Source organism: Mugil cephalus, chromosome 22, assembly GCF_022458985.1.
Source record: "Mugil cephalus isolate CIBA_MC_2020 chromosome 22, CIBA_Mcephalus_1.1, whole genome shotgun sequence".
In the NCBI taxonomy this organism is placed as follows: domain Eukaryota; kingdom Metazoa; phylum Chordata; class Actinopteri; order Mugiliformes; family Mugilidae; genus Mugil; species Mugil cephalus.
The window spans coordinates 18,425,745-18,440,224 of NC_061791.1; the positions used below are offsets into that span (position 1 = coordinate 18,425,745).

Sequence of the window (14,480 nt, forward strand, 5' to 3'; positions counted from 1 at the left end):
CTGCCAATGTGTGTATTCATTCATTCATTCATTCATTCATAATTCAAATGTTAGAACATTGTTCTATTCAATTCCACATCGACACAGATTTTCTTTTAAACATTTCATATTAACATGATTTAACTGTATTTGTAAATATTCATATCTGTGAAGGCCAACATGTGAATTTGTAAAGTTTCATTCTGTGTTCTACCTGACCATAAACATCTTTTTAACACTTTCATTTAGTTGTTTCAACTGGATTGTGTTACTTGTTGTATTACAGTGTGCTGGTGTTTAAAGTACAACAACGTGCGGTTATTTCACCATAGTGTAAATTAAACTTCAAAGAAAAACATCATCCAGAGGATTATTTCATTTCAGGATTATTTTATTTAGTGAGAGAAATCCAGGCTGCTCATCAACAAAGTTCAAACCAAACTTTTGTGGAACTGGTTTTAACAGTGTGAACCCTTAGTCTCAGTATGCTTGGTAGATTTCCATCACTGCACCGATGTCCTCATAGATATCATACTGAATGGACAGAAACAACAACCTTTTTTACACAATATTAACCCTGTGTCTCTGTGGCTGAGTTCCTTCTCCAGGGCATTGAGCTCTATCAGGAGCTGGTCCAACATCTTGTTGGGACTCTTTGAAGACGCCTCATCCTTCACCTCATTGGCTTTGGTTTTTCCCTGCTTCTCCAGCAGTTCCTTCAGCCTGTCAAGCTCCCACTTGATGGAGCAGTAGTCTCTGTAGAGCTTGATCCTTTGAGAGACAAGCCCTTTGTTCTGCTTGCGCAGGGATTTTAGTTGACGTCGCAGATCCCCGATTTGCTCAAAGTACAAGTCGAGGTCTGTTTCATCATTGTCAGGAGTCATTGCAGACTCCTGTCTGGGTGTTGGGCTGGTTGTTTGGGCCATTGGTCCGGGCAACAAGGACAATGTTGAATCAACCGTACACTGGACTTTAGAAGTCTGTAGCTGTCTGTAGTAGACTGTATCGAGGTCTGTAGTAGACTGTATCGAGGTCTGTTGTAGGCTGTATCGAGGTCTGTAGTTTAAAGAAAATTGCCGTATGAGGTCATCATTATTTACCTTTAATATCACCTTACAAACATCATGTGACCACTGTTTTGTGGTTTTAAATATGTTGCCTAGCAACAGGGGTTCCATAGAGGGTATGGCCGTGACGTCACTGCAAGTGGAAGTCTCCATGGTTACGGCCACTGAGTGACAAAAAGTGACATATGAGCATGGAGATTAGCAGCATTATTTCGAATAAAAAGCTTTAATACCATCTAAACTGAACTAAATAAAAAATGGGAAAGAGCTGTTGTGCGATTGACTGTACCTACGGATTTGAAAAGCAGTCAGAGATATATTTTTACAGGCTCTCGAAAGCCAAAGAAACGAGAATTAACTGGATTGCTGCATTAGGAAGAAACAATAGGTGCACTTTCACAAAGTCTAGGATTCTGTCGGGTTGTAGACACTTTGGTCGGCCAAGGAAACTTAGTGCAGCAGATTGAAAACACGTGAACTTATTTCCTTTCATAATCAGAACATGTTCAGCAGAGCCATCATGGACGACATGACTGTTCTCTAAAAGTGAAGCCCCTGGTGGCTGCTTCTTTCATATTAGTCAATGGACATGGATTCAAATAAAATATAAGTTTATGCCAAATCAGATTTTCCCAGATTTGATATCTGTTATTTTTCTAGTACCATCCATGGATTTCCGAAAAGAAATGCAGCATTAACTTTTTAACCTCAACTAAAATCAAGTGGTTTTCTTTACAAAAAAAAAAAAAAAAGAAAGAAAAAAAAAAGAAAAGAGAAGCAGATCATTGTCGGAGAGAACACTTACCTCAGTAAGTTTCCGGACACCCTTAAAATTTTACATCTCAAATATTGTCATGAAATGTTTTATGTGTTTCAAAAGGTGTGACTGCATTAAACAGACACAAACAAATACAAATGATATTGATTTTGTTTATTGTCTGCTGGAAAAATTCTTGACAGTTTCACTATGTCAGTTCTCAACATTGTGGGAATCAACGGAAAGTCAACGGAGAATGTGTTCAAAACCGAACAAAAAATAAATAAACCATCACATCATCAAATTAATATTTAGTTATCCAGCCATTAGCACACAGTAGAGCTCTAATCCTGGCTGGCATGTTCCCCACGAGCCTTTCACACTGATGAGGGGTAATCTTGTCCCATTCTTCTTGAATTACTCCTTTTAATTCTTCTAAATTATTTGGTTTGTGCTTTGAAGCAGATCTTTTAATAATCCACCACAGATTTTCAACAGGGCTCATGTCCAGGGATTGAGTTGACCAGTCTAAGACCTGGATACTGTGCTCATGCAGCCAAGTTCTACTGATCTCATTGATCAGGGGCTTCTTGACAGCCTTGTAGGACCTTAAGTCATGATCTAAAAGTTGACTGCATACAGTGCAGGTGGAACCCTGGACACCAGTTTGGTTTGACCACTGCTGTTGGAGCTCATGTGATGTCATTCAACGGTTTTCCCCAGACATGCTGATCAGGATGAGGTAATTTCTTGCTGAAGTAACCCGTAGACGCCCAGATTTTGGTTTGTCTTCCAAGCAGTTGGTTCATCTGTATTTCCGCAGAGAAGGACTGCATCTGCACTTCATGGTGATCTGGTGGCAGCTGTACCCTTTCTGACTGAGAATCTGTATCTTCAGGCGTATTTCCTGTGTTAGGTTCCTTGTTTTAGCCATTTTTGTCTCTGATGAACTTTGAAATGTAGTGGACACGAAGCACAGCAACAGAAAAATGTGCCTTTTAATAAAAGCGCGGCCTTCATGAGTGGATCACTGGTACCAAAATGACCTAACACTCAAATTTTTTATGTATTTTTATGGAACCAATCAATTTTAAGTTTAGAATGGAGTCATTCCACCGAAACGGTGCCATTGGCCTCCCTAGAAAAAGTATTTGTGTAAATGCACCTAAAATTTACTTTAAAATACATTTCCTTATTAGTCAAACTGTCCTGCACATTGATCTGATTTCAGATTTAACATACATAATTGTAACGACTAATAAAACCTACCTAGAACACTGGAAAAATAGTCCCTGCACTCTAACATTGTACTTTCTCATGAAGTATTATGATTTAAATCCTTCAGAAACAGTATTTTTTTTTTTTTTTGCACTGTTGTGTGACTCCATAACATAGTACTGTTCATATTCATGTTCATACTCACTGTATATACTATATACAGATGCATAGATGTATATTCTATTTTTTAATTCTGAAAGTCTATTTATGTTGTACAGTTTTTCTATTCTTCCTTCATATGTTCTATTTTTATGCTTATAGTGTTGTTCTTTATTTTTTGTTGTACCATTGAGCAAAGTGACAGGAGTCAAATTCCTTGTATGTGTTCACATACCCGGCCAATAAAGCTGATTCTGATTCTGAAGAACAGCAGAAAATTGTGTATTTTAATAAAAACCACGGCCTTCATTAGTGGATCTTTGGTACCAAAATGACCCAATACTCAAAATTTGAAATTTGGAAATTTGACATGGAATCAATCAATTTTAAGTTTGTAATGACTGTTTTAGGATTACGTTTGTATTTTGTCTGTGACAAAGATTGCACTAGAAGACCTAAGAGTGATTCTAATGCATTATTTCACAAATGCATAGGGTGTCTGAAAACTTTTTCCCGTAAAGTATTACCTTGTGACTGGTCTATACTATTTATATGTATTTATATATATCTATATAAATATAATAATCCGAAAATAAAATTGATGTTCAAATATTTCATACAATTTTGAATACATTTTCTCAGTGCAGAGTCTCCTCCTTGCAGCTTCCGTCTCCATCAACAGCTCCATGGCAACTGGCTATAACCCGTTTCCCGCGTAAATCCCCTTCCTTATATGGATATTGCTACGCGCCACGCAGAGAGACGTCACGGTTGTATGCAAATCCCGGCCGATTGAATAAAATCAGAAAATGGCGCAGGCGTGAACGTCTCTACTACAGCCACACTGTCAGCGTCAAGCTACTTAGAGATAGGCGTCACACGAGGAGAAGTTGAATTGTCGGCTTTCCACAATAATCTATCTAATTAAATGAAAACAAGAACAAAAGGCGTTCTGGTGGGGAGAGCTTTTAATTTGAAACATCCAAGCGGAAGCGCCTCTTGTTAATCCCGTGTCTTGACTCCTCGGCGGGTAACATTAGAGCTTCGGGTCCGCATCGACGTTGTAACACGTTACATGAGAGACACTTCTTCGTCCTCTAAAAAAAAAGACCTTTCTGGACGCCTATGGAACAAGTGTGAGTCCCTCGGCTTTTCACTTTGAAGCAAGGTAAGTGTGTTTTCTTACCGAACGAGGGCTTTCAGTAGGTTTTCAGGCACCTCGGCGCGTGTCGGCGTGCAGTAAACTTATCGGAGGATGGAGCTCCTCGTTTCACCGACGTTGCTCGAAACAACGAACAAGACAGTTCAGTAAACTTTGCTGTTGACCTTATACACAGCTCTGTCATTACACCACTAAAGTTGTGGCAGCAGTTATCACCGCGGTAGTGATTTTGCGTGCTTGCTTTCCCTCTGTTTTGTTGAGCATGCTCCACGCTCACTGTTCCGTCGGCTTGGTGACGCTCTCCTTCTCCGATTGTTTGTCGGCTAGTAGAGACGCTGTTTCAACTTTAGCCAGCAGTCCGTCGGCGGCTTGTTAACTTTATTTAGTTTCAATGTGTAACTGGTACGCACACGTCGCTCCGTCGAAGAGGACGAGCCTCTCAATGCCTCCCATCCTCCACAGCGGTGGTGGTGGGTGTGTTGCCTGCGTCAGTGTCCGGCCCCCCTCGACTACATTTGTAATGTAAACCCAGGAATTGCAAATGAAGTCCTGTACAGGCGCAAAAAAAAGTCGACTCAGTCGCACCGCTCGGTGGCGGCGCTTCAAAGAAAATGTGATTTTTTTTTTTTTTTTATTGCGTTGCTGGTGTTGTTCGCAGACGTCCGCTGCACCCATTATCGCGGTACCGCGCGTTCTGCCTGCCGAACACTAGCACTGCTACTAAACCGGTTGTGCGTTTCCATGCAAAATTCCCCAATTCCATGCACCGAAGCCAGTCTGACGATTATTCCCAGCGCGCACCTCGTTGTACAGGCGACGCTTCCCGCTTCCTCCATTGCAATTTGTTAAACAAATAAGCAAAGTGGCCAAGAGCGGACAAACACGTTGACCTCTGACATCGGAAGGTCTTTTTGGGGGCGTTTTAAAAGTAAGGGTGAGATTTAAAGTCGGTGTCCGATGGTAACAGCACGCGGCGGAGAGCTTCCACCAGGTTGTGATCTGCGAATAGGCGGTCCCCTTGTAAACGGCATTGGATTCCAAATGCAGGTGGATAGTTTAACATCTCTCGGAGGCGACGATGGATGTATACACTCAACGATCGTTTGTTGTGGTGTACTATCTGCACTTTCTAGTGCAGCTGCGGCTTTGCGTCGCACTCTGCAGCAGGTAGCATCGCATCGCATCGCATCAGCCAGCAGCGTGCCTCCTCCTGCTTCCATCCTCCTCCTGCCATGTGCCACGCTTCGGTCAGGACAGGATTACACAACCGCTGCCAGCGTCACCGCACGGCGCCGCGTCACGTTAGAAATGTTAGAAAACCTAAAACAGTTCAATTTTATCTGGCATGCCGATTGCAGCTGAACTAACAAACATAATTCCTAGTTTCAGTTGGAATATTTTTGTGGGTCGTTTTCTGTTACTCCTTCCAACCACAGTAAGAGGGGTGTGAATGTATAGCGCTTAAGGTTGTGCATCAAGTTCCAGCTCGACTGGACGCCTTGGCCAGATGTGGCCTCTTGTTGCATCAGCACCACTGTTGCATAAGCGACAGCCAGGCCACGCTGTTCCTTCTTCCAGTGATGCTGTGATAACCAGGTTTATCTCTCCCCCCTCCCTCCCCTCTGTCTCCTCCTCTCCGGGCTTACGTAAATGCGCGTATTACGCACAGGGACCCGGGTTTTATTCTCGGTAAATCAATCTTAGCAAACGGTGTTTATGACGCTATGCTGAACTACAGGATGGCTTGAAGAGCAATGCTGTACATTCAGACATAACATAGAATCATGGTTCACGGAACTACATTCTCCTGGTGACATCTGTTTGATTTAACGAGTTCTGTGTTTATCTATAGAGCAATACTTGAGAAATTCATAAGTGGATTTTCATTTATCCTGATAGTAATTCCGTATCTTTGAGCGTGGGATTATCAGTTAGGTCTAAAAGATATGAATAGTAATGGTAATTTCAACCTTCATTAATAGTGAAAAGTGTGAAGAACTACTCCAAAATCTCTCTTAAATTACAAAATTTGCTCATATTACATAAGACATCACATAAGAGTTTGTGCTAAGATGGTTAAACTTGCAGAAACCTAAACGTGCGTTAAAGTGGCACCTTTCCAGCAGATTTTATATTCTGAGGACGTTCTGCACTGCAGCATCCTCATTGTTTAACAGCTTGTATGTTTCTTGACCTGCGTTGCCACAGATGTTTGGCTTCCACAAGCCGAAGATGTACCGCAGCATCGATGGCTGCTGCATCTGCAGAGCCAAGTCTTCCAGCTCCCGCTTCACCGACAGCAAACGCTACGAGAGCGACTTCAAGAGCTGCTTCGGGTGAGTCTGCAGCGCACGCGGGCCATGCAGAAATCATGATGGCATGAAGCTTAGATTGTGTGTTTTATCAGCAGGTGTGACCAACAGCTCATGAAACATAAACTTCTGAGGTTCCGTGTGACTTACACTTTGAGGATGTCCATATAATAAAAAAAAACAAAAAAACACACACATACTATATGCACAGTTTTTGTTACCTCATTTGTCGGGTACAAGGCATGTAGAACAGTTTTTTGATCCAGGGATGCACATGTGATCTGACTCTCTGCAGGTTAGGTGAGGTGCGTTGCGGGGACATCTGTAATGCCTGTGTCCTCCTGGTCAAGAGATGGAAAAAACTTCCTGTGGGATCCAAGAAGAACTGGAATCATGTAAGGAGACTAATGCACCATTTCAGTTGGCCATGTGCTCATGCTAAACACATGTTTATAAAACAGCATTTTATAATCGGGAATGATTTTGATGACGTGATTTAGCTAAATATTCTTTTCTGTCTCTTGTGTGGGTTCAGGTTGTTGATGCAAAAGCCGGATCGAGCATGAAGGCCACACTGAGGACAAAGAAGATAAAGAAGAAGGTGCGACCGAGCCAGTTTAGTCGGGTGAAGAGTGAACTGAAGACAAACAGTAAGAGCAAATTCAGTTGTCACTGGAGCAAGTGTTATTAGTTTACTTATACTACTGCCACAGTGTGAGTGTCTATCTCAGAAGGGTCTGTAAATAAATATTAGGGCTCATAGTAATAGATAATAGTTAATAATGAGAGAGAAAAGATATGTGGTTGTCAGAGGACATTTGTCTGCTCTCAGTGTTGCGAGGTCATAAAAAGCATTACGTGTGTCTCCCCCAGACTCAGACGCCCACAGCACCACCTCCAGTGCCTCGCCCGCCCAGTCTCCCAGCTATAGCAACCAGTCAGATGAGGGCTCAGACACGGAGCTCTCTCCTGGAGCCGCACCGTCACCAGCCTTCTCTTTCCTGGACCTCACGTACTGGAAAAGGTAAAACATGACATTGAGGGCCACATACTCCAACAATGAGTCTAACACACAGAAGGAACTAGTTGTTGTGTTACCTTAAAAATAAATGTCAATAGACACATACTGTGTGCAAGTAAACTTTCCAGTAACGCTGCTGTGGTATTGCGGTCTCTGAGGTTGACAGTAGTGTGCTTGTTTCAGGCAGAAGGTGTGCTGTGGCATAGTGTACAAGGGACGCTATGGAGAAGTCATCATTGACCCCCACCTGTACAAGCCCTGCTGTCAGAGGAAACCTAAACTGCACCAGCCGCAGGAACAAGATGGGGAGCTGGGGGACCAGGAGGAAGAGGAAGAGGAGGAGGAAGAGGAAGAAGAAGAAGAGGGGGTGCATGGGAAAAATGCGTCCAGCATTTCTCCAGGCCCCATTCAGAAAGAAGAAGAGGAAGAGATGGAGGATGAGGACAGTGGTGACAGCACAGGGTTGGTATATTCTCCAATGATGGACAAAGAAATCGTACAACAGTGATGTGTAGGACTCAGAAAAACCCTACACAGATGGTCCAGACCTGCTCCTGCTGTCCTGTCAGACATGGCTGTGCTGGATATTCAGATGGGTTCTGTCCTCAGTGTCTTGGCTTGCCATGAGATTCTTTTTGTAAATATTTTTGTTGTTCTGTTTGTAATGCTGGATCAACTATGGTTGCATGGAAACACGGACACCTCTGGTATTCATCCTTTACTGTTAGGACGGAGCCATATAGTGGAACATCCACTCTTTGCCTTTCCTCTCCTTTACTCAGAAAGCTGTTTGTCAAACTTCTTCCTATCGAGATGTGGGATGTGTTTTTTTCTTTTTTTTTTCTGAAAAAAGATTTCTGGCTTTCTATGTAGCAGGTTTATATACTGTACATCTCCATTTTTCTAGTGATGAGCTCCTACGTAGCTACTGTGGCTAGAGACAGAATGTCCGGACACATTACTCCACGTCATCAACTGTCAACAGGAAAATCTCTTTTTTTCAAACGGTTCAGTTTAAACAGGAATTAAAATGCAAACCCCAGTTCATGTTCAACCACTGCCTCATTAAGGGACATGGACCAGGTCTTACCTTTTGTCCATTTTTGTTCAGTGGAGTTGAATTCTAAATGCTTCCTTGCTTTTTCTCAGATGGTTGGCCATCTTTATTTTCACCATAGCCTACAGAAGAGATTCCCAGGGCCTGATGAACAGTGCATTGCTTCAACAAGTTTGAATGTCACCAACCTTTTGACACTAGTTTAAAATTCACATTACAAGTGACCTGCCTACTGAACATGAAGTTCAGTTTACTCAAGACACATGGAGTACTGTATTAGTCTAACAGGAGGTTATGCAAACACAGTTACTATGATGTTTCCTTCCACTATGAACTCTTGGACCTCCTCAAACCAAAAAAAAAAAAGTTCAGTTATAGTTTTTCACTTCAGAATTTTGCTAATCTAAGTTATCATGTGAAATCCTGTACACACTGAAAACACACAGAAATTGAATATCAACAGTAAAGAGTATTTTTTAAAGCTGATACTGGTCCTTTGAAGTACTATAGTGGAGCAGTGCATCCTTACCATAAAAGGAAAGTGAGCTTTCTTTGTTGTACATAGTACTTGTGTATTTGTGAAGTCTGTAAATAATGAATGAATGAAAATTCCTTGCGTCATTGCTACAGTGGACAGATTCATGGTGCACATACTGTATATAGGAAGCACAAATGAATATTCAGGGAGGCTCAGAGACACGCAGTAAACCATTATAAGCTAAATCAACCCTCAGGAAGGCTGTGACACAGAATGAAACAGTGGGACCTCTCTCCAGCAGCTTTCTCTTATTCCAATGATATGCCAGTTTATGATTAACAGTTGAGTTTTAGTCTGGGATCTTTAAAGGAATGTTCTTTGGCTGTTAGTGAATCTTATATTTAACGCTAAGAGTATTTTGCATGAGACTGTCACACGTTTTTGGCTAAATTTGCCTCGTTGGTGTGATCTTGTACAGCTTCTAAATATATATATTTTGTATATAAAGGAACATGAGAGATTTAATGTCCTCCATTTGCATCATGTCACAGAGCTTTGATTATAAGTACAGAATTAAAGCTCCAGTGAGTGTCCAGTCAGATTTCAGATGAAGGACATTACCATTTCCTCTGACAGCAGCATGTTTTGAAACTAACTGGTGTCACAAGGTAGTTTTATAAATTATCTGGGCTCAATTTAGGTGTCTGTAACAAGACTTCATGTCCAGAGACGGTTTACCAAAGTTAGCTTCAGCAAAACCCACAGCAGTGACCTATGGAACAGTACCAGAGTTGCAGTACTAAACCTTATTATAATTATTATGAATAATATTGATATGTTATATTTAATATATGGAAGTGTCCTCTTTACGCTTTGGTTCACATGGCTGCTAGATATTTGAGTGTTTTATTTTCACTACACTGAAATGTCTTGCTCTCTGAACTTTTCAGGACGATTATTTGAACCTGTCCTTAAGTTATCTCCCAGTACTTAATGTATCTAGTATCCCTGGACCCCTAATATTTTGGTAGAGGTGCAACTTGGGTGTTTTGTTCGTCACTTACGTTGACGATGTGATGTACTCCTGTCCGCACTTAATCTAGAGAAGATATTTTAGTAGTCAGAGATCCACTACTGTTTATTTGTTCAAGCAAAGTTTGTATTTTTCTACATGCCTGTCATTTCTACTTGTTCATTAAATGTCACTTGTCGTACCTGATAATGGAATGACGTATTCTTGAAAGTGTGTGAGACTTCCAGAGTTCAAGACTCTGAAAGTGTAAATGAGAAAAAGAACATGTGCAGAATTTAACAGAAAGTAGTTAATTTAGTGATGCTAATTATGTAATCGTTGTGAGAGACAATGATTTCATGAGTAGTAATGGAGAAGAAATTAGATAATTAGAGGACCGGAGCTCTGTGTTAGAGATGAGAGGATAGGCCCTCGGTTCATCGTCCCCCAGCAGCCTTGGCCTATAGCAGCAAATTAATGGATGGTTCAATCCAACTCTATAACTACAAATTTGGTCAAAAAGATATAGTAATAGTAAAATATTTAGAAGATAGTAATAAATGTGACATAAGGAAATCCAACGTTAGAGACATGCAAAATATCAAAAAGATATATCTTTAACACTGACAGGATAAAATAACCAAGACATGCCCAGAACATCAACTGGAAACTACTGAGAGTACAACATACATAACCCTGATCAGAAACCACTCGGCCCTGTTGAGAAGAATATCTAAATGACAATCATTTGACAACAGTGACTAGGCCCATCAATAGAGAATAACACCATCATATATCTTTATTATTATATATATATATCGTTATACCATAACACCAACATATCTTTCATTTATTTGATTAGATATTTAAACTGGACGCTGGATTCATTGGAAGTTAGTATTATTTATTCATTTCATTAACTCTGTAGAAATAGCACATACAGATATGAGGCAATTTTCATTGAAATTTTCATTTAGTCTAATTCAGACTTTGACATAACAGTCTAACAACATACAGAAAATTATTCAGGTTTAACCATTCGGGTTCTGCCACAATCTCAGTCAGCCCCTTTGGGATCAATTAAAGGATGATCTTATCATAAAGGCTTATCTTACATCTGTGAAGTCAAACTTGAAAAACATGCATCTGCTTGGAGATGTCATCTCAATTTAGACTGCTGCGTCCCTTCACTCCGTTCACCTCCAGTCTTTACGTCCACGGTCTAGGTCAAGCACAACCAAAGTCTAGACCTTTTCTTTTTGGCCAGTAGCAGACTGTGGGGCTGAACTAACATAAAATTACATGTGAGTAGCTATGGCAGATCAGCTTTAGCACGGGTGGTTGTTACGGATAGCCATTAGACCCATGTGTTTCCTATTCTAAGCCCCACCTTAACTCCTCCATTTTTTAACTACAACCACAAGAGAACGGGAAACAATCTTCAGGTTCTTTATTTTTATTAATTTACTTTTTCGCCAATCATCCTCCTAATAATCATTTTTAATCCAGTGTAATCAGATGAGAGGACAGATGACTAGAGGGGCAGAGTTGGTCTGACCATCACCAAGACCTGGACCAAAGATGGGGTAGAGTTTCTCAGAAAAATTACAGCCAGTAAAGGAGTAGATGAGAGCTGCTGCATCTACGTCATAAAATGAGACCAGACCCTCCTCATAGTCCACAAACACCCCCACCTTCTGAGGCTGGGACTTCAGAGTCAGAACGATGCTTGGCTCATCTAGAGCTTTGTACTCATTTCCCTTCTTCAGCCATATAATCCAAAGACCTGCCAGGGGACTAGCTGCTATTGGACCCTTCCTGTTGATTGACTCGCTGGCCACGCCTAAATCCCATTTAGTTTTACCTTTAACCTCAACTTCATAGTAAAATCTGCCTGAAGAGAAACTCTGTTTTCCTAAGACACAAGGACTAGAGGAGAACCTTTTTGGATTGTCTGGCCTGCACTTTTTAACATCACCACAGCTGACCTGTTTCCTGTCCTCAGACAGGATGAGAGCTGCATGCGCTGTATCAGGATCAAGAGTCACATCTACTGCAAACTGCTGGACCCTCTTCACTTCATCTTCAGTCAGCTTCTTCACCTCTTTATTGATGGTCTCCTTCAGCTGAGCCACAGCTCTCCTCACTGTCCCCTCATACGATGAGTGAACTCTGACCTCGGTCCAGTCTTTGGTGGGTGGAGCAGTGTTCAGTGATGATGAGTAGCTCTGGAGGAAGTGGAGATGATCTTCATTGTGTGACAGCTGCTCCACCTCAGAGCTTCTCTTCATCAGCTCAGAGATTTCCTCTTCCAGCTCTTTGATGAAGCCTTCAGCCTGTCTCTCTGTTGCTTTCTGCTTCTCTACAATGGTGTCAATGAGCTGAGCCAGACCTCTCTCTACAGACTGGACCAGAGCAGTGAACACCTGCACACTGGCTGCCGCCTCTATTTCTGCGTCTTCCTGGCTGAGCTTCACTGACTCTTTGATCTCCTCAATCTTAAATCGCCTCTCCTGGATCATTTTCTGAATTGTAGCATAGTTTTTCTGTTTTTTCAGAGAGCAGGAGCTATGTGTCTTGTGATCTGTCCCTGTACACAGGTGACACATATAGTACGGGTCAGTGTCAGAGAACATCTCCAGAGGTCTATCATGCTTCTCACATAGTTTTTCGTCCAGTTCTTTCTGAGGTGATACCCTGCACTGATCTTCCGTCTCAGATACCACCCGCAGTTCAGGTCTTCTGTCAAACACATGTTTACACGCAGGGCACTGGCATAGTCCAGTAACATCCCAGTCTTGTGTCAGGCACTTCTTGCAGAAGTTGTGTCCACATGGTAAGGTGACGGGATCCACAAACACTTCCAGACAGATTGGACAAAGACACTGGTCTTCAGAGAGTTGACTGCTAGCTTCAGCCATCTCACATCTAGATATTGAAGCAAATATATTGGCAATAACCTGAGTTATATTCTGACAGTTCAGAGTCTTTGTATGTGAAATGTCAACACAAAACCATAGAGACGTCCTAATTACAGTTCACTCAGCTTGCCTAAACACGGTAAATATTCTACACAGTACTCACCAGCAATCCCCAGCAAACCTTGATAATAACTGGCTTATTTTTTCCTCTCAGAGAAACCTTTCTTGTGACTTGACTGCAGCGTTTACCGTCAGCTACATCAGGAATGTGATCATGTCACATTTCTCGCTAAGCTCCACCTTTTACCACACAACTTTAACTCCTCCTTGTTCCAGCAGGGTTACAGAGAGACCCTTAAATTGTGATACTTCTATTGTTTAGATTTGAGGAGTGGGAGAAATGAAGGAAGACAGGAAAAAGAGAGAGAGAGACAGAGAAAAAAGGAAGATTGCTAATTATGTGCTGTCAGTGCCTCTAGAGGGAGCTGTGTGACGTTCGATTAATGTCCTCTGGGGATGTCACTGGAGATGTCAGCGGGGACCAGAAAGTCACAGACTTTTCCTGTTTGGTATTGTAGGTCTCCTGTAGCTCTTTCTGTTTATAGCAGCTGCCTGTTGCCTGACATGATGGCTACCACAAAAAAAAAAAAAAAAAAAAAAAAAAAAAAAAAAAAAAAACGCATATAATAATAATAAACCACTGGATTTATATTATTGCATACTCTAAATTTAAACCTTTAAAAATATTTGTACAGTAAACTAGAGAGCATGTGATTTTGCATGTTGCCATACAGTAAAAACCTTTTCACCATTCATTCTCCCTTTAGCAGTAAGGACCTATTAAGGCCTATTGACATACAAGAACCACAGACAGACACTCACCATTTAAATAATATGATCACCAAGTCAGTCTTTTACTTACCCTTTTAAGACAATTTAACAAATGGAGAGGCCCATTTGGGATATCTCCACCTTTCACTTATGTTTAGGCTATCTGGTCCCTTGACTTGTAGTCAGGGAAGTTTGTTCCCTTTCAACAATTGCGGCTTTGGCCAAGTTTAAGCTGTTGTACCAGTCTCCTGCCACCTGAGGGCATAGCAGCACAACACATTACAGAGAACACTCATTCATGAGGGTCTGTAAAATAAGAAAAACAGAGCTTTAGTTGCCTCCATCAACATATCAACATATCAACATATCAACATACAGTTGATTTGCAATCAAGGAAGAAAATAATCATAGAGAGGAAAGAAAATGCAAGCAAACATACCTGATATCTCAAAACAAAACCACTCCGAAGGAGGGAAACCAAAAATCTCCCAAGTGAGATACAAGGA

At 41.3% G+C, this 14,480-nt stretch overlaps 2 protein-coding genes across 2 annotated transcripts; one reads left to right on the forward strand and one right to left on the reverse strand.

Annotated features, from left to right (window-relative positions):
* The first annotated feature begins 3,663 nt into the window (after positions 1-3,663).
* Positions 3,664-10,429, forward strand: LOC125000375 (SIN3-HDAC complex-associated factor-like). The gene is made up of 6 exons (XM_047575902.1): positions 3,664-4,348; positions 6,551-6,678; positions 6,950-7,049; positions 7,190-7,304; positions 7,528-7,678; positions 7,859-10,429. Exons 2-6 carry the CDS (start codon positions 6,551-6,553, stop codon positions 8,181-8,183), a joined length of 819 nt encoding a protein of 272 aa, XP_047431858.1. The 5' UTR covers positions 3,664-4,348; the 3' UTR covers positions 8,184-10,429.
* Positions 10,430-10,954: 525 nt separating this feature from the next.
* On the reverse strand, positions 10,955-13,417 carry LOC125000158 (E3 ubiquitin-protein ligase TRIM21-like). The gene is made up of 2 exons (XM_047575552.1): positions 13,307-13,417; positions 10,955-13,150 (listed from the first exon to the last, which is right to left on the reverse strand). Exon 2 carries the CDS (start codon positions 13,141-13,143, stop codon positions 11,737-11,739), a length of 1,407 nt encoding a protein of 468 aa, XP_047431508.1. The 5' UTR covers positions 13,144-13,150; positions 13,307-13,417; the 3' UTR covers positions 10,955-11,736.
* Positions 13,418-14,480: the final 1,063 nt, after the last annotated feature.

What these genes read in the sequence shown, in the direction of transcription:
- LOC125000375 (XM_047575902.1), top strand. Translation starts at nt 6,551, where the DNA reads ATGTTTGGCTTCCACAAGCCGAAGATGTACCGCAGCATCGATGGCTGC. An exon ending in GACTTCAAGAGCTGCTTCGG is followed by an intron (nt 6,679 to 6,949) that starts GTGAGTCTGCAG and finishes GACTCTCTGCAG; the next exon opens with GTTAGGTGAGGTGCGTTGCG. An exon ending in GACCTCACGTACTGGAAAAG is followed by an intron (nt 7,679 to 7,858) that starts GTAAAACATGAC and finishes TGCTTGTTTCAG; the next exon opens with GCAGAAGGTGTGCTGTGGCA.
- LOC125000158 (XM_047575552.1), bottom strand. Translation starts at nt 13,143, where the DNA reads ATGGCTGAAGCTAGCAGTCAACTCTCTGAAGACCAGTGTCTTTGTCCA.